Here is a 22212-nt window from a genome sequence, read left to right on the forward strand (position 1 = left end):
AATCTCACACAATAATACAACAATCTGATTTTGCGACATTGCCAAGGGTGAAAAGAGCAGAAAATAGAAAACGATTTATTTTCCCACCCAGCCGAAGAACTGCACAGCTGGCAAAGGCATTGTCTGAATTCCATTTTCAATTTTCTATTGCTCTTCTCCTAAATTGCATTTGAAAGCAACTGGGATAAACACGTCAGCATGCTACAAGCTGTACATTTCCCTGTGTGTGTGTGTGTGTGTGTGTGTGTGTGTGTGTGTGTGTGTGTGTGTGTGTGTGTGTGTGTGTGTGTGTGTGTGTGTGTGTGTGTGTGTGTGTGTGTGTGTGTGTGTGTGTGTGTGTGTGTGTGTGTGTGTGTGTGTGTGTGTGTGTGTGTGTGTGTGTGTGTGTGTGTGTGTGTGTGTGTGTGTGTGTGTGTGTGTGTGTGTGTGTGTGTGTGTGTGTGTGTGTGTGTGTGTGTGTGTGTTGCTCTCCATCTCTCCACACTGGTCTACAACCAGGGATGTAGTGCAGCCGGAGTGCGGAGGAGCGACGCTCCCTCACTCTTTTCAATTTGACAATACACGGAGCGGGTAAAACTTCTTCTGAAAAATGTATTCTGATCAATTGTAAATCAATTATATTTCATTACGACTAAAATGTCATGAAAAACAAGATAATGACAAACCAAATAAAGATTTATTTCATGTCTTCTCTTTGAGATTTTGATGATTATCATGGTTAGCTGAAGCTGAAAAGTCATAAAAGAAAATGTCATGCGCCAAAACTCAGAGTGCACCACTAGGCAGGATATATGCTTTAATTGAAACAAGAAAGGCTAAGTGTGTTAACACCATCTGTTCTAATTCACTCACAAAACAGTCATTCAAGAAGATCTACTTCATATTCCCATGAAACTCATTGAGATCAATCAAATGGCTGACTTGGAGATGCAGTTTGGACGTTTCACCGGTTAAACGTGAAGAATTATCATTCATGACTGACAATGATGGTGGCTTATTTTGACTTTAGGTAGCCTATTCCTAATTATATGTTTGAGGGTGTTAAAAATGGAACATTTTCTTGAGGAAATATGAGTGGGCATATTTTGCAATTGGATGATGCATTTTATCCATCTTCTATACTGACAAGCTAATCAATTGTCTACATCTGTCGGTACAAACTTTGAGGAAATGATGACGTCATTTACAAACAACTGCTCCCGCATCACTGCTCCCGTACCACTGTCTTCAACCATAGACCTGCATCTCAAGAGTGTCTCAAGGCAGATGTAATTTACATCCTGTGAGTAACGGCAGCCATTTTGTGCCCGTGCCCCAGAATAGAAGCACTGCAGTTGGCAGGGTAACTGCTTTGCTGGCTGATACACTCACTCTCTCTCACTGCATTTATTATCCGTCTCTGTAGTCCATTTGGGCTCAAAACAATGTCCACCACACAGACTAAATATAGGCTAGTAGAGGTCTGGGTGCTCAGACCAGTGCTGCTGCTACCGTCAATATGCAGGCTTACAGACACACACGACAACACACAGTTATGATGAAATACAATAGCAAGAGAACAGAACCTCTGTTTCACTGAATGACACCACCACAACCCAATCAGAGCAACTTCCTGAATTCCCATCTCCGGATCTGTCCCTCCCTCCCTATCTGTTCCACTAGCCTGTTTCCACGGTGATTAAGATTCATTTGCAGGATTCCCAGGAAGGAATAATCCCTCACACGCTGTGTAACACAGAGGTGCTCCTGGCAGGAACATAGGGAGAAAATGGAATCCAGTGGGGCCTCATGCAAGACGAGGCCAAGAACAATCAGAGCGGGGCCAATAGTGTGAGACAGACAGACGGACGGACGGACGGACGGACGGACGTAAAAGAAACACCTGAAAATAGATCCGCTACATCAGGATTCCCCAACTGGCAGAAATTGACCCGCGGGTGGTTTTATTTGCACCCCCAAATTTTCGGAACAAAAAATGTATATACTATATACAGAGCCCTCTGTAATTATTGGGACAGTGAAGCATTTCTTCTTATTTTGTCTCTATACTACAAAAGTTTGTATTTGAACTCAAACTATTACTATGCGGTTAAAGTATAGATTCTCTGCTTTTATTTGAGGGTAGTTGTGTACATACTGGTTTCACCATTTAGAAATGACAACACTTTTTATACATGGTCCCCCCATTTTAGGGGACCAAAAGTATTGGGACATATTCACTTATATGTGTATTAGAGTAGTAAAAAGTTGAGTATTTGGTCCCATATTCCAAGCACACAATGACTACATCACACTTGTAACTCTACACATTTGTTAGGTCCATTTGCTGTTTGTTTTGGTTGCATTTGACATTATTTTGTACCAAATATAAATTAATTTGTAAATAATGTATTGTGTCATTTTGGAGTCACTTATAAAAGAATAGAATAGGTTTTTAAAAACTTTTAGATTAATGTTGATCCTACCATTATGACAGATAATCCTGAATGAATCGTGAATAAGGATGAGTGAGATAGTTAGACACACAAAATATCGTAACCCCCCCCGCAAACAAAATGCTAACCTCCCATTATTGTAATAGTGAGAGGTTAGCATGTCTTGGAGGCATGATATTTGTGCGTCTGAAATATTAATTGTGATGTATGACAACAGATTATTACTATTTTAAATGTATTTATTTTACTGGCCATTTAGATTTTCAGGTTAAAACTCAGTCTGTCATTGACAGGAGAGATGATCAGAGGGGCAGAGTTTTTACCATCATCATTAAGACATGGATTGAAGTATGGATATAGTTTCTCAGTGAAGGTGCAGCCAGTGAAAGAGTAGATATGAGACCTGGCCTCCACATCATAAAAGGAGACCTGCCCCTCCTCATAATCCACAAACACCCCCACCTTCTGGGGCTTCTCTCTCAGGGAGAGTGGGACACTGGGGCTAGAAAGAGCCTTGTACTGTTCTCCATTCCTCAGCCAGACAGTCCAGTATCCATCCTCAGGGCTCAGTGTGATCTTCCCCTTCCTGTTAATGGACTCTCTGGCCACTCCTAACTCCCACTTAGTCTTCCCCTTAACTGTCACCTCATAGTAAAATCTTCCTGAAGAGAAACCCTCCTTTCCTAAGACATTTACACTTTTATCAGACCTCTTTGTGGTATTAGGACGATTTGTCCGTGTGCCTCCATGTCTCACTTGTTTCCCATCTTCAGAAAGGATGACATTGGGATGTGCTGTATCAGGATCCAGAGTCACATCCACTGCATACTGCTGAATCCTCTTCAGTTTGACTTCAGGCAGCTTCTCCATCTCTTTATTCAGTGTCTCCTCCAGCTGAGATACAGCTCTCCTAACAGTCCCCACACACAGATCACTGTGAACACTGATCTCAGACCAGTCCTTGGTGGGTGGAGGGGTGCAGAGGGATGGACAGCTCTGTAGGAGGTGGAGGTGGTCCTCAGTGTGTGAGAGCTGCTCCAGTTCAGTGCTTCTCCTCTGTAGCTCAATGATTTCCTGCTCCAGCTCTTTAATGATCCCTTCAGCCTGCCTCTCTGCTGCTTTCTGATTCTCCTCAATCACCTCAATGAGCTCAGCCTGGCTTCTCTCAATGGAGCGAACCAGATCAGTGAAGACCTGTACACTGTCTGATATCTCTCTCTCTGCTTCTCTCTTGCTGAGATCTACTGAATGTTTGATCTCCTGAACCTTCTTCAGTCTCTCCTGGATCATCTGCTGCATTTCTGCCTCAGTCTTCCCCAGTTTAGCCTTCATCTCTCCATACTCTTCCTCTAGAGGGACAGTGTCATGAGTCTTGTGGTGTGTCTCAGTACAGAATTGACACACACACATCTGGTCAGTCCTACAGAACAGCTCCAGGAGTCTCTCGTGCTTCTTACACATCCTGTCTTCCAGGTTCTCCACAGGGTTGATCAGCTTGTGTCTCTTTAAGGCTGGGACTCTCTGATGAGGCTCCAGGTGAGTCTCACAGTAAGAGGTCAGACACACCAGACAGGACTTCAGGGCCTTGAGCTTCATCCCAGTGCAGATGTCACAGGATAATTCTACAATTATGTCAGGGCATTGGTGTGGGCTGCTGGTAGTTTTAACTTCAACTGTCTGTCTGAACTGAGCAGCCATCTCAGAAATGAAAGTATTGACAAACAGATCTGGTCTCTTATCTAATGTTTTTTTACACATTGGACACTGGCACAGGTCACTGGTATCCCAGTATCCTCTGATACAGGCCTTACAGAAGTTGTGTCCACATGGAATAGAGACAGGCTCAGTGAACACATCCAGACAGATAGAGCACAGGAACTGCTCTTCAGACAGGAGACTGCTGGAGGAGGCCATATCTAGACAGAGACCAAAGGTGAAACCATAAAACATTTGGAATCAGGCAGTTCTTGATATATTCAGCTTTAGAGTTGTCGACATTGTCTAATGGGATGATATTAACTAATATTGATACTACATAGATAAATGTCCTATAACTAGGATAAAAAGTTTAACATGCGTAGAATCTGCATCAATAAAAAAGGAAACCTACACGGTAAACACAGTAAAGCTTATCTTCGATTTAACTTTCCATGTCAATCTCTCTACTCACCTGTATGTTTTCGTGGATGATATCTCTGTCCTTCCTGTTTGTTGTGTCAAAGGCTAGGAGAGTCAGAGTATAGTCTGAACGTATTGCTGTAATAGACGTCTGATGTGCTGGATAGTTTGGTCCCGTACACAATATACTGTGTCTCTCTACTTTAGATTCAGTTCAACAAAGTGACATTAATTATGCTCCTCCTCACCAGATACTGCTGTGTGATTCTCTTCCTGGAACAGTTAACCCTTTACATGGCTCAACTTTAACTGATCATTTTAATTGTCATACTGATTAAAACAGTATTGAATAAACCAGGACTAAAGTCAATACAGCTTTCACATTACTCTTCCTAGAATCACAATGTTTCAATCACTGCAGTCAACACACACACAAACCGTGTAGAGGACTGAGGGCAGTCTGTCTCTGACCCCTGCTGCTCTCCACTCCCACAGCCAGCATTCACAGACCACGCAGGCACCAATCACACTAACACACACACATACACACCTGCACATACACACCTGCACCACAGCACCAGCTCCCATCAGACAGCCAGGAGAAAACACAATACATTATGGAGGAAGAATCTCATTTTCATACTAATCTCACCTGTAATTCCCCCTCCTCTCTTCCCTCTCTCTCTGTATTATAGAACCAGGAACCACCTGTAACTCTCCCTCCTCTCTTCCCTTTCTCTCTGTATTATAGAACCAGGAACCACCTGTAACTCCCCCTCCTCTCTTCCCTCTCTCTCTGTATTATAGAACCAGGAACCACCTGTAACTCTCCCTCCTCTCTTCCCTCTCTCTCTGTATTATAGAACCAGGAACCACCTGTAACTCCCCCTCCTCTCTTCCCTCTCTCTCTGTATTATAGAACCAGGAACCACCTGTAACTCCCCCTCCTCTCTTCCCTCTCTCTCTGTATTATAGAACCAGGAACCACCTGTAACTCTCCCTCCTCTCTTCCCTTTCTCTCTGTATTATAGAACCAGGAACCACCTGTAACTCCCCCTCCTCTCTTCCCTCTCTCTCTGTATTATAGAACCAGGAACCACCTGATATGAACACTGCTCTGTGGCCACACACACTATAAATCCTGACAAGGTTACTGTTTTATGGGGTAAAACCATATTTTCCACAGAGGGCAGACCAGGCGGTATGAGTTTTCCATGATGCCATTTATGAGGAGCAAGACCAGACAGAGAGCTGCCTGAAACCCTCTTACAGAGAAACAGTGTAACAAGGCTTCAGCTCAGTGAAATCCCATGAGAGGGCAGAGAGAAAAAAATGGGAGAGTGGGAAGAAAAGAGGCGAGTGATTGGAGAGAGGGAAGAAGAGAGTGAGAGTAGAGAGGGAGAGGGGAGGAGAGGGAGAGGGTGCTCTGTTGAAAGGGAGCAATGTCTATGGCAGCAGCACAACACAGGAAGTTTCCACTGTCACTGACCAAACAACACAGATACATACTGTATACACACACCAGCATAGCCACGCAGCAGCACAGTGGCACTGGCACACACACACACACAGACACACACACACACACACACACACACACACACAAACACACACACACACACAAACACACAGACTAAGTGAGGTGACACTAAAACCACACCCTGCATGGCCAATTTAGAGGAGTGTGGGATATCTAATACCTCCACTATCCCATATCTCCCTGCGTCAAGAAAATGTTGCAGTTTTAAAGCAAATTTTCTGCAATTCTACAAATTTTGTCATGGGGTGGAGAAAAGATGTTGCAATTTTTTGGTGCAGTTTTAGAACTAATCTCCTGCAATTCTACACAAAAATGTTAGCTAACACAAGCTAATTGAGTGACTGACCGTGACTAACGGGAAAAATTGCTAGAAAAATTTTAACCAAATTTGGAAATCGCACCTTGTGTATTCTACTAGTCCAACTTCTCAACAGTAAGTTGAGCCCCAGAGTGAAATCAATGATATATGGAATGGATAAAAGGATTGACAGTCCATGATGTCAGTGTAGCGGTCTTTATATGTACCACAGGAGAACCAAGAAATGAAGAGCGACACCACGAATGTCTTTTTGGCTTTTATGTCGATCTGCAATAGTATTGTGAGGAAAACACATCAGTCTCCAATGCACCATCTGACAAGTTGTTCTTTCTCTCTCAGTGTTTTCTCGGACTCAGGAGAACGGGAGCTACGGGTAGCACCAGGGTGTTAGTAGGTGACGCAAGCACCCAGATGTAATAAAATACATTTAATGAAACAAAACCCGAAGATGTTAACATCATTCAGCTACTGTAGCTACAGAAGCATCACCATAACTTGAAACTATAGGCTACATTGTGGTTTACTAGACAAAAATTGTTTACAAACAAAGGAGTAAACCAATATACTATTATGAGGTTATCAATTATATTATTCAATAATCAATGGATACAGAGCAGGGCTCTCTGTAAGTTTTAACTCCAACCCTGTTCCTGGAGAGCTACCGTCATGTAGGTTTTAACTCCAACCCTGTTCCTGAAGAGCTACCGTCATGTAGGTTGTCACTCCAACCCTGTTCCTGGAGAGCTACCGTCATGTAGGTTTTAACTCCAACCCTGTTCCTGGAGAGCTACCGTCATGTAGGTTTTAACTCCAACCCTGTTCCTGAAGAGCTACCGTCATGTAGGTTTTAACTCCCACCCTGTTCCTGGAGAGCTACCGTCATGTAGGTTTTAACTCCAACCCTGTTCCTGGAGAGCTACCGTCATGTAGGTTTTAACTCCAACCCTGTTCCTGGAGAGCTACCGTCATGTAGGTTTTCACTCCAACCCTGTTCCTGGAGAGCTACCGTCATGTAGGTTTTCACTCCAACCCTGTTCCTGGAGAGCTACCGTCATGTAGGTTTTAACTCCAACCCTGTTCCTGGAGAGCTACCGTCATGTAGGTTTTAACTCCAACCCTGTTCCTGGAGAGCTACCGTCATGTAGGTTTTAACTCCAACCCTGTTCCTGGAGAGCTACCGTCATGTAGGTTTTAACTCCAACCCTGTTCCTGGAGAGCTACTGTCATGTAGGTTTTAACTCCAACCCTGTTCCTGGAGAGCTACCGTCATGTAGGTTTTCACTCCAACCCTGTTCCTGGAGAGCTACTGTCATGTAGGTTTTAACTCCAACCCTGTTCCTGGAGAGCTACCGTCATGTAGGTTTTCACTCCAACCTTGTTCCTGAAGAGCTACTGTCATGTAGGTTTTCGCTCCAACACTAATCCAGAGCAAGTGATTCTAATAATTAGCTGATTGATAAACTGAATGAGTTTAGTTACAACTGGGGCATGCACCAACCACTCCATCCACCATACGGGTCAGTCGGCGTGCACCAACCACTCCATCCACCATACGGGTCAGTCGGCGTGCACCAACCACTCCATCCACCATACGGGTCAGTCGGCGTGTACCAACCACTCCATCCACCATACGGGTCATTCGGCGTGTACCAACCACTCCATCCATCATACGGGTCAGTCGGCGTGCACCAACCACTCCATCCACCATACGGGTCAGTCAGCGTGCACCAACCACTCCATCCACCATACGGGTCAGTCGGCATGCACCAACCACTCCATCCACCATACGGGTCAGTCAGCGTGCAACAACCACTCCATCCACCATACGGGTCAGTCGGCGTGCACCAACCCTTGCATCTATTTCTTCAGTTACATCCTTTAGACTCACTTCTAGCACCACTCCGGAGATAACCCCCTTGATAGGCGCCTTGCTTCACAGATCCACACACAACACATTACAATTACATTTACATTTACATTTGAGTCATTTAGCAGACGCTCTTATCCAGAGCGACTTACAGTAGTGAATGCATACATTTCATACATGTTTTTTTTTTTTTTTTTCTGTGCTGGCCCCCCGTGGGAATCGAACCCACAACCCTGGTGTTGCAAACACCATGCTCTACCAACTGAGCTACATATCTTTTTAGGTGGAAAGCACACACTTTCTGCTCCTCAGACACACAAAACCCCCAAATAAACACATTTCTTGCTATTTTCACTTCAAAACAGATCTCCCAGGTATCTCGGTCAATCAAGAACCCTCACTGACTAAAGAACAGTCAGAACTAGGCTTGGATTTACTAGACTCCATGACCACTTTACTTCTTGTTTCCCTTTTTGTTTACCACTGTAATCCATTTCTTTTGACTCATCACTTGACGCTCCATCAGCTTATATAAACTGCCATGTGCTTTTATCTTCCTGTAATAGATTTAAAGGACAACTCCACCACTTTTCAACCTCATTTTCATTGTCTCCAGCACAATACCAGTGTCAACATACACTACATGTCCTCACATGCTCATATGAAGTTGGTCTCCCCTTTGCTGCCATAACAGCCTCCACTCTTCTGGGAAGGATTTCCACTAGACGGTGGAACATGCTGCGGGGACTTGCTTCCATTCAGCCACAAGAGCATTAGTGAGGTTGGACACTGATGTTGGGTTAAAAAGTTCTACACGGTGACATCAAAGTTAAAACATTTTTTCAAACACTATGAGATTCGCAGTGACGTGGGGAGCAAGACAATACCCTCCCTCTGGCTAGAAACTCTTTGCAGGTTTTGCAGGTTTTTAAAATGTTGAATCCTACCCTGTGATGTCACAGAGGAGCATTTTTTGTTCCTTTCTTCTTATCTTTTTAACCACAGATCATAAAAACACACCGTTTTCACATAATATTATGTAGACACTGGTTTCGTGCTGATATGATGAATATGAGGTTGAAAAGTGGCAGAATTGGCCTTTAACCCTTTACATGGCTGAACTCTTTCTCTCTCTGGTGCTTATTTACATCTGTTTATAGTTTGGATTGATGTCATAGCATGGGTTTAATGTCAACAATCAGATGTTCTGTGATATTTCTCTGTCTCTCTTCCATTCCTCTTCATTCATTCACTCACTTATTATCTTACTCTATTCACAATGAATGTGCAGACAGGAAGACAGACAAGGTGCCATAACAGGTGACTATTTGTAAAGAGTGAAAATTGATCTTTGATAATTGTGGTGATGAGGGGGGATGTTGCGGTGACCATATTACCGCCACACCGGTGGTCACGAGTCACGAAGGCAGTCAAATTCCACACGACCGTTTAGTCACGGTAATTAGGCTTCTCCAAGCTCTGATGCTGCTGATGGTCATTAGTAGCCTACCAAACTTGCTAACTGCCTGGTACTCAGCACTCTATTGTCCTTCTAATCACTCTGACATCAATGCAAATGTATTAGAAAATCTAATCAAACACTTCATGAGGGCCCATGAGCTCATGTTGCACAACATTTCTATAGGCTATGCAATTACGAAAGAAAACAAAGTGATGGCCTCTACTGAAAAGGTCAGCTTTCTATAGGCTAGGCCTACTATATTTATTTCTCAACTTTCCTAATATTAAGCACATTGCTTATATTTACAACAGGAGTATAGCCTAGCTGGCTGGCATGAAAATAAATCACAGGAAAAGCGTCCTCCATTCGCTATTTAAGTCCATAGATGACATGTATTTTTTTCCGCTGCCCCTGTTTTGATACAGATGCATGATAATGGTCCATTCTAAATCAAAACAAATTTAACACATATATTATTTAGTATATGTAAAAACAAGATTAAATCAAGAATAGTCTGATGGATGACAATATTATCACTTGTGAATGATGCCCAACATAAGAAACAATGCCTTTTTTTGAGACTTTTTCGAATCATAGTCGCACACCTCATGTAGGTTTATATAACAACTAAAGTGGCCAAATAACTTAAAATTAAGCATATTAATCTACTTTACAAGGGGTGTAGAGCCTAACTGGCATACATAAGCAGCACATGAGTTTCAAGTTTGAGGAATATCATTTTCACCATAAAAATGCACCACAGAATAGGTCAACTTTTGTACTACAGGGATAGTAGATTGACATAGGTTAGTGCTTTTATGTTCGTTAGACCTACTCATCATGTTGGCTGACGAAACGTAAATGTGGACAGTTCTTCCAATATCTTCAATACAGTATGCACCTCAGAATTGGATAAGGACACGCACAGTTTCTTCCCTGATATGTCTGTCTTTACTTGTAGCCTGTGAGAAAGACCTGATCACGTGATGGAGAGCCATGTGAGTGAGAGGTGCTTCGGTGCGGGCAGTGTTTGATCTCCTGAACCTTCTTCAGTCTCTCCTGGATCATCTGCTGCACTTCTGCCTCAGTCTTCTCCAGTTGAGCCTTCCTCTCTCCATACTCTTCCTCTAGAGGGACAGTGTGTCATGAGTCATATGGTCTGTTTTCAAGCACAAGACACACTCACGTCTGGTCAGTCCTACAGAACAGCTCCAGGAGTCTCTCGTGCTTCTTACACATCCTGTCTTCCAGGTTCTCCACAGGGTTGTGTCTCTCAGCTTGTGTCTATTTTAAAACATTAAATTTTTATTTAACTAGGCAAGTCAGTTTAGAACAAATTCTTATTTACAATGACGGCCTAGAAACAATGGGTTAACTGCCTTGTTCAGGGGCAAAACGACAGATTTTTACCATGTCAGCTCTGGGATTCAATCTAGCAACCTTTTGGTTACTGGCCCAACACTCCAACCACTAGGCTACCTGCCACCCGCCTCTTTAAGGCTGCAACTCTCTGATTAGGCTCCAGGTGAGTCTCACAGTAAGAGGTCAGACACACCAGACAGGACTTCAGGGCCTTGAGCTTCATCCCAGTGCAGAAGTCACAGGGGATGTCTAGGGGTTGAGCAGGGCATTGTTCTGGACTGCTGGTAGCTTTCACTTGAACTGACTTCCTGAACTGAGCAGCCATCTCAGAAATTAATGTATTGATGCGAAGCTCAGGCCTCCTGTAGAATTTCTCCTTACACATTGGACACTGGCACAGGTCACTGGTATCCCAGTATCCACTGATACAGGCCTTGCAGAAGTTGTGTCCAGAAGAAGTAGAGACAGGCTCAGTGAACACATCCAGACAGATAGAGCACAGGAACTGCTCTTCAGACAGGAGACTGCTGGAGGAGGCCATATCTAGACAGAGACCAAAGGTGAAACCATATGATTTATAGTTTTTGATCATTTAATCTTTAGAGTCATGGCTTTATTGGATAATACTAATCAATCTTAAAACATGGTTGTACCTTTAAGTGTGACATTGTAGCCTACACTCACCATTAAAAGACTCACCATGATATTTACAGCAGTACAACACTTGGTTTGCTGTAAAGTTAAGGGGTGGGGCCGGAGAAGTGCAACCACTTTAAAATTCATAGCAACTGTACGGATAAACGGACTGACAGTCCATGATGTCAACATCAACATAAATTGAAGCTATACATTGTTTGTTTACAAAGACAATCATTGTTTACAAGCAATGGAGTAACCAAAGCTACTATTTTCTTGGGTATCAATGATACTATTCAAGAATTGATGGCTATAGATCATTACATTTCAATTATCAAAAACAGCTGTCAATATCACAGATAATTGTGGGCCTTCAACATTTTCAATAACTTTTCAGTATTAGACCTTTTTCCGCCCTTTACGAACTGCATCAAGATGGACATTAATAATATGGAAGTTTAGCGATATCCCACTACTAGAAGATTTGTGACAAATTCGTATTGTCATCGCGCCTGTGTTTAGAAAAGTAAAATGTCGCCCTAAATATTTGAACCAAATGATGACAAGTTTTAACATCGGTCTACTGCAGATACAACAGGAGTAAACGTAAACACAATAGTGTCAACTGTCCTCTGTATCCGTGAATCTGTTTGTGGTGTCAAAAGAGACCAAGTCTACAGTAGAGATTTGTTTAGTTTGAAAAACTTTGCAAGCTAAATGCCTTTCAAGTTTAGTTTCACTCTCGATATATTTTTGTTTCATTTCAACAAAGTGACCTTACAATGCTCCTCCCCACCCAATACTGCCGTGTGATTTATCTTCCTGGAACAGAGTTAACCCCTTACATGGCTAAGCTCTCTTTCTCTCTGGTGCTAAATTACAATTGTTTAGACTGGTTTTAATTTATGGCATAATGGGTTTAATGTCAAGAGTCAGATGCATTATTTACTGACTTCATATTTATTTATCTCTCTCTTTCATACACTAGTTATCTCCTTTATATTCACAATGAATGTCATTCATGTTTTTACAAGTGCAGACAGACAAGGTGCCATAACAGGTGCCTTTATTTGTTAAAAAGGTCCAATGCAGCCGTTTTCCTCTCAATATCAAATAATTTCTGGGTAACAATTAAGTACCGCACTGAGATTATTTTCAATTACAATGGTCAAAAAGAAACAAAAATAGCTTTTTAGCAAAGGGCAATTCTCAAGTAAGAATTTTTGATAGGACTGTCTGGGAGTGGTCTGAGTGGGGGAAACTGAAAACTAGCTGTTATTGGCAGAGAGGTTTGGAACTCTGTCTTATTGGTCAATTAACTCATTTACCGCTTGTTGATGTCACCTGGCAGGCAAAACAGGCTGAAATTTCAGACTGTCTTTTCAAACAGCTCTTACACTAAAAGTGTATTAATCATTTTCATAGTATTATTCCAACCTCAGTGGGGAAATATATATAAAACACAAGAAAATCTAGTTTTTGACTGCACTGGGCCTTTAAGCAGGACAATTTCTATTTGATCATTGTGGTGATGAGACAGCAAAACCACAAAATTAACAGACCATTTTACACACAGCCATATCATCAGGTAGATTTTCCTTTTTTACAAAAAGTATATCCAATTAAATCACATTTTGCAGACACTCTTATCCAGAGCAACTTGTGAGTGCATACATTTTCAGTACTGGTCCCCCATGGGAATTGAACCCACAACCTTGGCGTTGCAAGTGCCATGTCTTACCAACTGAGCCACACGGGACCATTTATTAGTACAATTACATCAACTACCACAAACTGTACATTTCCATATGATATCAACCACAGACCCCATAGCATACTGCCACTGTTCCAAGCTGATTCTATAGACATCACTATTGTAAAACATTTGGGACAGTATTAGATAGAATGACAATTTCATCACTATTCAAATGCATTTTATTTCCTAAAAATCCAGAATTTTACTCCATGCACAGTCTTCATTATAGCTAGTCAGGATCAACAGAGATATACAGTGCAAAATATAACTAGCTACAAACACACAGCATGTAGTGCTGATATGATGTAACGATAAGAACGTCATCTGAAATGTAACTCCCAGATGTAAAGTCATACTTTATAAGTGATATTGTGTGGTGTTGACTGTGTTTGTTGTGTCTGTTTTGTTTGTTAATAAAAAAAAAAAATGTGAAAATTGTATCACAAAAAATACTTTACTATGAGCACAGAGATATTTGGTAATATCTTACATTGCTGCTGGATACTCATCATGAATGTTAATGATTCATTCTAAATTGACAAATGTGACTGGTCCGTTAGATTTTCAATTGAAAACTCATTCTGTCTGATTGACAGGAGAGATGATCAGAGGGGCAGAGTTTTCACCACCATCATTAAGACAGGGGCAGAATAATGGATAGAGTTTCTCAGTGAAGGTGCAGCCAGTGAAAGAGTAGATATGAGACCTGGCCTCCACATCATAAAAGGAGACCTGACCCTCCTCATAATCCACAAACACCCCCACCTTCTGGGGCTTCTCTCTCAGGGAGAGTGGGACTGTGGGGGAGTTACAGGCTAGGTACTTACTCCCATCCCTCAGTGCCACAGTCCAGTATCCATCCTCAGGCCTTAGTGTGATCAAACCATTCCTGGTGATAGACTCTCTGGCCACTCCTAAAGCCCAGTCAGTCTTCCCCTTGACCGTCACCTCATAGTAGAATCTACCTGAGGAGAAGCCCTCCTTTCCCAGGATACAGGGACAGGTGGAAAACCTAACTGGCTTGTCTGGGAGATCCTGTTCTGTATCTCCATCTCTCACTTGTTTCCCATCCTCAGACAGGACGAGAGAGGGATGTGCGGTATCAGGGTCCAGAGTCACATCCACTGCATACTTGATAGAAGAATTTCTATGTTTAAAGATAGTGATTAAATAATTCTACCCTGAAACCTAACTATTAGTGAGATAGGTTATGTAGCATGTATAATAAGTAATTAAATTGTTAAACATAAAGGCTAACTAGGTTGGACTGGGGAAGAGAGGAATGTTGGTGTGTGTGTTTAAGAAAACACAGAGGATCATTAAACTGTGGTTGACCTGACATAGCTTGAACTCTGAGGGTTTAAGATATGAGAGGGAGGACCCCTCAAGGTTTCCCTAATCTCAGAGGAATGAAACTGTCGGCTGGGTAATGATCTACAGTGTTGAGAGTTCTGGGGAAGAAGATAACTAACTCTCCTTAATGTTCGTGTGTATGTGTGTGCGGAGCCTGGTATATAATAGATGTCTTTGTAAAATTGACTTCACAGCGCCCTCGTGAATAAACATTTTGACTATTGTAAGCTGGGACTCTGTCTGTTTCATTCAACCAGAATCTTACAAATTCCGGATTGCAGACTGAGTATTTTAATTGAAGTTAACATTGAGAACATAATTCTCAGAACAATACTGCTGAATCCTCTTCAGTTTGACTTCAGGCAGCTTCTCCATCTCTTTATTCAGTGTCTCCTCCAGCTGATATACAGCTCTCCTCACAGTCCCCACACACAGATCACTGTGAACACTGATCTCAGACCAGTCCTTGGTGGGTAGAGGGGTGCAGAGGGATGGACTGCTCTGTAGGAGGTGGAGGGGGTCCTCAGTGTGTGAGAGCTGCTCCAGTTCAGTGCTTCTCCTCTGTAGCTCAGTGATTTCCTGCTCCAGCTCTTTAATGATCCCTTCAGCCTGCCTCTCTGCTGCTTTCTGCTTCTCCTCAATCACCTCAATGAGCTCAGCCTGGCTTCTCTCAATGGAGCGCACCAGATCAGTGAAGACCTGTACACTGTCTGATATCTCTCTCTCTGCTTCTCTCTTGCTGAGATCTACTGAGTGTTTGATCTCCTGAACCTTCCTAAAATGTGTATGCATCTTCTGTTCTACTTCTGCCATAATTTTCCCCAGTTTAGCCTTCCTCTATCCATACTCTTCCTCTAGAGGGACAGTGTCATGAGTCTTGTGGTCTGTTTTCAAGCACAAGACACAAAGACATGTCTGGTCAGTCCTACAGAACAGCTCCAGGAGTCTCTCGTGCTTCTTACACATCCTGTCTTCCAGGTTCTCCACAGGGTTGATCAGCTTGTGTCTCTTTAAGGCTGGGACTCTCTGATGAGGCTCCAGGTGAGTCTCACAGTAAGAGGTCAGACACACCAGACAGGACTTCAGGGCCTTGAGCTTCATCCCAGTACAGACATCACAGGACACTTCTCCAGGTTTGGCTGGGCGTTGCCCTGGGCTGCTGGTAGCTTTCCACTGAACGGACTTCCTGAACTGAGCAGCCATCTCAGAAATGAAAGTATTGATGCGAAGCTCAGGCCTCCTGTAGAATTTCTCCTTTCACAATGGACACTGGCACAGGTCACTGGTATCCCAGTATCCACTGATACAGGCCTTACAGAAGTTGTGTCCACATGGAATAGAGACAGGCTCAGTGAACACATCCAGACAGATAGAGCACAGGAACTGCTCTTCAGACAGGAGACTGCTGGAGGAGGCCATATCTAGACAGAGCATTTTCTGGAATTCAGTTTAGGACAACATTAAGCAATCATAGATGATGTAACAATATAGATACAAATCCTTTCAGTATGAAAAGTTTAACATACTGTAGATAAAAGGAAAATAGAAGACAAACATGTTAAAGCATATATTAACTGTCCAGAATGATTTCTATTCACCTGTATGTGTTCGTGGAAAAGGTTCTTTCTGTTTGTGGTGCCACAGATATAGGAGTCACAGCGTCTAGCTATTTATAAAGTTTGTTCCCTGTCCTGTACAAAATAGTCTGTATGTCTCTCTACTTCAGTTTCGCTTCAGCAAAGTCATGTTGAAATGCTCCTCCCCAACTGATACTGCTGTGTGCTTTTCACTTCCTGGATTAGAGTTAACCCTTTACATGGCTGTTGATCTGATGAATTAATATCTATCGTTTTAATACTGTCACCCATTAAGTCACTACAGCTTCAATGACTGTATTCTTTCAAGAATAACGGTCGGTGTATGAAACTATGAATCACTCGTCTTCATTTTCTATAAAGAGGGTCAATGGAAATAAAAAGGACAATAACCTGATGTCGCTGCCATCCAGAGAACAGAGCTTAAGCAACACAATAGGATCTATGGAGCACTGGCAGGAAAAGAAGGAGCTGTGATGAGTGTATTGTAGACTCTGTAGACTAGGATGAAATACAGTTATCAATCCCCCTTACACAACCTGTTAAAATATGGAGAGAGATGAGGGATAGAGAGAATGGAATATACTGTAATGTGCTCTTCCAAAATTACCTCCATTTCTAATAGCTTACCCGCTCCTAACACACACACACACACACACACACCGTGTAGAGGACTTGGGGCAGTCTGTCTCTCACAGCCTGGCATTCACAGGCCACACAGGCATTCAGCTGACAGTGTACCAATCAAACACATACTAACATATACACACACACGCACCGTTGCAGGGGCATCGCTCACATTAGGATCCACCTGATTCCACAGCACCAGCTCACATCATCAGACAGCCAGGAGAGAATACAATACATTCTGCAGGAAGAGTTTCATTCACCTCTCTTCCTCATTCTAATCTCACCTGTAACTCCTCCTCCTCTCTTCCCTCTCTCTCTGTATTATAGAACCAGGAACCACCTGTAACTCCCCCTCCTCTCTTCCCTCTCTCTCTGTATTATAGAACCAGCAACCACCTGTAACCCCCCCTCCTCTCTTCCCTCTCTCTCTGTATTATAGAACCAGCAACCACCTGTAACTCCCCCTCCTCTCTTCCCTCTCTCTCTGTATTATAGAACCAGCAACCACCTGTAACTCTCCCTCCTCTCTTCCCTCTCTCTCTGTATTATAGAACCAGCAACCACCTGTAACTCCCCCTCCTCTCTTCCCTTTCTCTCTGTATTATAGAACCAGCAACCACCTGTAACTCCCCCTCCTCTCTTCCCTTTCTCTCTGTATTATAGAACCAGGAACCACCTGTAACTCCCCCTCCTCTCTTCCCTCTCTCTCTGTATTATAGAACCAGGAACCACCTGTAACTCCCCCTCCTCTCTTCCCTTTCTCTCTGTATTATAGAACCAGGAACCACCTGTAACTCTCCCTCCTCTCTTCCCTCTCTCTCTGTATTATAGAACCAGGAACCACCTGTAACTCCCCCTCCTCTCTTCCCTCTCTCTCTGTATTATAGAACCAGGAACCACCTGATATGAACACTGCTCTGTGGCCACACACACTATAAATCCTGACAAGGTTACTGTTTTATGGGGTAAAACCATATTTTCCACAGAGGGCAGACCAGGCGGTATGAGTTTTCCATGATGCCATTTATGAGGAGCAAGACCAGACAGAGAGCTGCCTGAAACCCTCTTACAGAGAAACAGTGTAACAAGGCTTCAGGTCAGTGAAATCCCATGAGAGGGCAGAGAGAAAAAGATGGGAGAGTGGGAAGAAAAGAGGAGAGTGAGAGGAGAGAGGGAGAGGGGAGGACAGGGAGAGGATGCACTGGTGAAAGGGAGCAATGTTTACGCCAGCAGCACAACACAGTAAGTTTCCACTGCATGTGACCGGCCAGCACACACACACACATACACTGAGACCACACCCTGAGATGGCCGATTTAGATAACAGGAGTAGGATATCTAATACCTCCACTATCCCATCTCTCCCTGCCAAAAATGACACTAAATACCTGTAACCAGAGAATAGAGACAGGTTCTCATGGGAAAGAGAACCAGAGAGAATGAAAGTGAGAATGAAAGTGAGAGAGAGAGAGAAAGATAAGGAAACCGAGAGAGAAATTGAGAGGGCGCTCCTGTGAGAATAAATATGTCCAGGTCTCTTTCTATTGACTGAACTTTGCTCCAGTTGGAAAGCATACGTACTGTATACGTAGAGAAACCATGATGAGTTACTCTCACTGAAGTGCATTACAGAACAGAACAGAGACCTAAGCCTGTTTTTCCCCATTTGAGGATTACACCGTACAAAGGTACTGTGCGAGTACACAAAACAGTGCTGTAACGTTGAGCCAGTCAGTATGTGTTTGTATGTGGGTAATCTGCCCCAGGCTACGCTAGGTTTGGGTGTGGTGGTCGTTAGTTGTGTTCAGGTGAGAGACTTTCCCCCGTGTGCCTGTTGAGTCTCGCCCTCACAGACGATAGATACAGGAGAGCTGTAGAGTGTCTGCTTTCACCAACCACCGTGAGAACACACACACACCACTGGTATGAGAAAGACAGTTGGTTGGTATCATATTTGTCTGATGCAACGTTGCTGTGATTCAACGAGAGAGAGAGAGAGAGAGAGAGAGAGAGAGAGAGAGAGATAAGTGGAGCTGGGGGACATCTATGCTGACAGGCCACTCTCTCATTGAGGAAAACAGGATAGAAGACTTCTGCCACGACATCATGTAAACCGCAGGCTCCAAATCAGTCTCTCTCTCTTCTAGTTCCATGTTGCACTGTACATGCCTCTTCAATCATCCATCCAAAACCAGCCAGGGGAGGTTTGAGAATCCAACCAGAGCAGAGTTAGAGGGGTAAACACAGCATCTGTTTAAAGATGAAGCTGTCTAAACCAGTGACATGAAGGCCCACAAACACACCACACACATAGAATTACACACACTGGCAGAGGCACTGACATAGAACCACACACAAACACACACAGAATCACACACACTGGCAGAGGCACTGACATAGAACCACACACAAACACACACAGAATTACACACACTGGCAGAGGCACTGACATAGAACCACACACAAACACACACAGAATCACACACACTGGCAGAGGCACTGACATAGAACCACACACAAACACACACAGAATTACACACACTGGCAGAGGCACTGACATAGAACCACACACAAACACACACAGAATTACACACACTGGCAGAGGCACTGACATAGAACCACACACAAACACACACAGAATCACACACACTGGCAGAGGCACTGACATAGAACCACACACAAACACACACAGAATTACACACACTGGCAGAGGCACTGACATAGAACCACACACAAACACGCACAGCATCACACACACACACAGAATCAGACACACACAGAATCACACACACACACACACAGAATCACACACACACACACACAGAATCACACACACACACAGAATCTCACGCACACAGAATCTCTCGCACACAGAATCTCTCACACACAGAATCTCTCACACACAGAATCTCTCACACACAGAATCTCTCACACACACACACACACACAGAATCACACACACACAGAATCACACACACACACAGAATCACACACACACACACACAGAATCACACACACACAGAATCACACACACACAGAATCACACACACAGAATCACACACACAGACACACACACACAGAATATTCAACAAAGAACGATATAAGCTCCTAGTACTGCCTAAACGGTTAATACATACAGCTCTCTCTGTTCCTCCGTTACTACCCAGACAGGTTGATCTGCTGTCTACACATACAGCTCTCTCTGTTCCTCCGTTACTACCCAGACAGGTTGATCTGCTGTCTACACATACAGCTCTCTCTGTTCCTCTGTTACTACCCAGACAGGTTGATCTGCTGTCTACACATACAGCTCTCTCTGTTCCTCCGTTACTACCCAGACAGGTTGATCTGCTGTCTACACATACAGCTCTCTCTGTTCCTCCGTTACTACCCAGACAGGTTGATCTGCTGTCTACACATACAGCTCTCTCTGTTCCTCCGTTACTACCCAGACAGGTTGATCTGCTGTCTACACATACAGCTCTCTCTGTTCCTCCGTTACTACCCAGACAGGTTGATCTGCTGTCTACACATACAGCTCTCTCTGTTCCTCCGTTACTACCCAGACAGGTTGATCTGCTGTCTACACATACAGCTCTCTCTGTTCCTCTGTTACTACCCAGACAGGTTGATCTGCTGTCTACACATACAGCTCTCTCTGTTCCTCCGTTACTACCCAGACAGGTTGATCTGCTGTCTACACATACAGCTCTCTCTGTTCCTCCGTTACTACCCAGACAGGTTGATCTGCTGTCTACACATACAGCTCTCTGTTCCTCCGTTACTACCCAGACAGGTTGATCTGCTGTCTACACATACAGCTCTCTCTGTTCCTCCGTTACAGCCAGGGGGCTGTGCAACTGATACCTGCATGCATACAGCTCCCTTCCCAACATCCCAGCCAGATCTCTGCATCAGCATTTAACTGGTAGGCCCTGGGTTGGTAATAACAGTATTGTGAGTGTATATAATCTGCAGTACTCATCAGCCTGGGAAGAAGGTATTACCATACAGGAGGTGGAACTATTAACCCGTATGGGAATGAAGGCCTGTGTCTCCTGGTCTGAATCCAATGGAGCACATCTGATCAGTCAGATAACTGCTGACTTCCAGCCCCAGCAGAGATGAAGGGAGCATTGCAATGTGGTGGTCGTGTGTGTGCGTGTGTGAATGTGTGCGTTTGTGTGCGTGTGTGCGTGTGTGTGTGTGCGTATTCCTGTAGTGCAAGGTTACGGACGGTAGAGATGGTATTGAGGTTACTAAGATGCCCTGGTATAAACTGTAGAGACAGCTGACAGCTCAGAGGCTGAGGGGCCTTGGGAGAGGAACCACTTGACCGCCAATGGCAACAGTCTCGCTGCAGTCTGACAAACACGAAAAATACATTACAGACATTAATACTTTACAACTGACATAAATTCTGACAACACACACACACACAAACATATACACACAGCTCGGACACTATTCATTTTCCTCTCTCACAACATCCTCAGTCTTTCTTTCTTTCCCTCCCTCTCCTAATCTTCTCATTTTTTAATTGCATCCTCTTCCCATCTCTCTCTCTCTCTCTGTGTTGAATCTCTTCCAAGACACAGAGAGAGAAGGCAGGAGAGCGAGAGAGGGCAAGAGAGGGAGACACAGAGAGAGAGAGAGCAGGCTAAAGAGAAAGAGAGAGCCAGACATTCCAACAATCAATGGCACCTTGTTACCCTCTCGTACCTCATCGGCGGTCACATGACCAATCAGGCGCTCTAGGATTGGGTAATGGGTGGTAGGGCACACATATTAGCACAGTACCTCTTACGTCATTCTGACCCCCCCCCACTCCCTCCCTCAACCCCACAACTCCCCGCTCCTCTTCCAAAATGCCTCCCCCAACACCAGACACCCCACTGGGGCTTACACCAGCTCCAGTACCCCTTTCTGACCTCTGACCTCATACATATCATATCAATGGGACTTTACAGGAGTGAGGAGGTGTGGGAAACTCCCTGGCGGAGGAAAATGATATATGTCCACGTGCACCCAGTCTAAACTTAGCTGTTAAACACCAGTTAGATGGCTTCTTGTATACTTTTAAAATGTGTTCTGTGATGAATAGTTTGCAGAAAGAGAGCGAGAGAGGAGTTTATGAGA

The 22212-nt window shown here is 43.7% G+C and overlaps 3 protein-coding genes across 7 annotated transcripts in view; all 3 read right to left on the minus strand.

Moving 5' to 3' along the window:
- LOC106576221 (carbohydrate sulfotransferase 11) overlaps positions 1-22212 on the minus strand; it is an 80412-nt gene that overhangs the window by 20231 nt on the left and 37969 nt on the right. The gene's annotated exons all lie outside the window — the stretch shown is intronic.
- Positions 658-22212, minus strand: part of LOC106576219 (E3 ubiquitin-protein ligase TRIM39) — a 23696-nt gene continuing 2141 nt past the window's right edge. The window contains exons 1-3 of one of the 4 annotated variants that reach the window (XM_045699866.1): positions 16447-17591; positions 16160-16285; positions 658-4241 (exon numbers count right to left, since the gene is read on the minus strand). In XM_045699866.1, coding sequence (XP_045555822.1) covers positions 2691-4241; positions 16160-16282 — 1674 coding nt within the window. In that variant the 5' untranslated portion in view covers positions 16283-16285; positions 16447-17591 and the 3' untranslated portion in view covers positions 658-2690. Of the gene's footprint in view, positions 4352-4605; positions 6078-16159; positions 16286-16446; positions 17592-22212 lie in introns of those variants that run through there. The other 3 variants (XM_045699867.1, XM_045699868.1, XM_014153260.2) reach the window with 3 other exon arrangements.
- LOC106576220 (E3 ubiquitin-protein ligase TRIM39) lies at positions 12789-15661 on the minus strand. The gene is made up of 2 exons (XM_045700346.1): positions 15269-15661; positions 12789-14671 (listed from the first exon to the last, which is right to left on the minus strand). The coding sequence occupies exons 1-2, from the start codon at positions 15659-15661 to the stop codon at positions 14072-14074; spliced, it is 993 nt and encodes a 330-aa protein (XP_045556302.1). The 3' UTR covers positions 12789-14071.

Source organism: Salmo salar, chromosome ssa17, assembly GCF_905237065.1.
Source record: "Salmo salar chromosome ssa17, Ssal_v3.1, whole genome shotgun sequence".
Classification (NCBI taxonomy): Eukaryota; Metazoa; Chordata; class Actinopteri; order Salmoniformes; family Salmonidae; genus Salmo; species Salmo salar.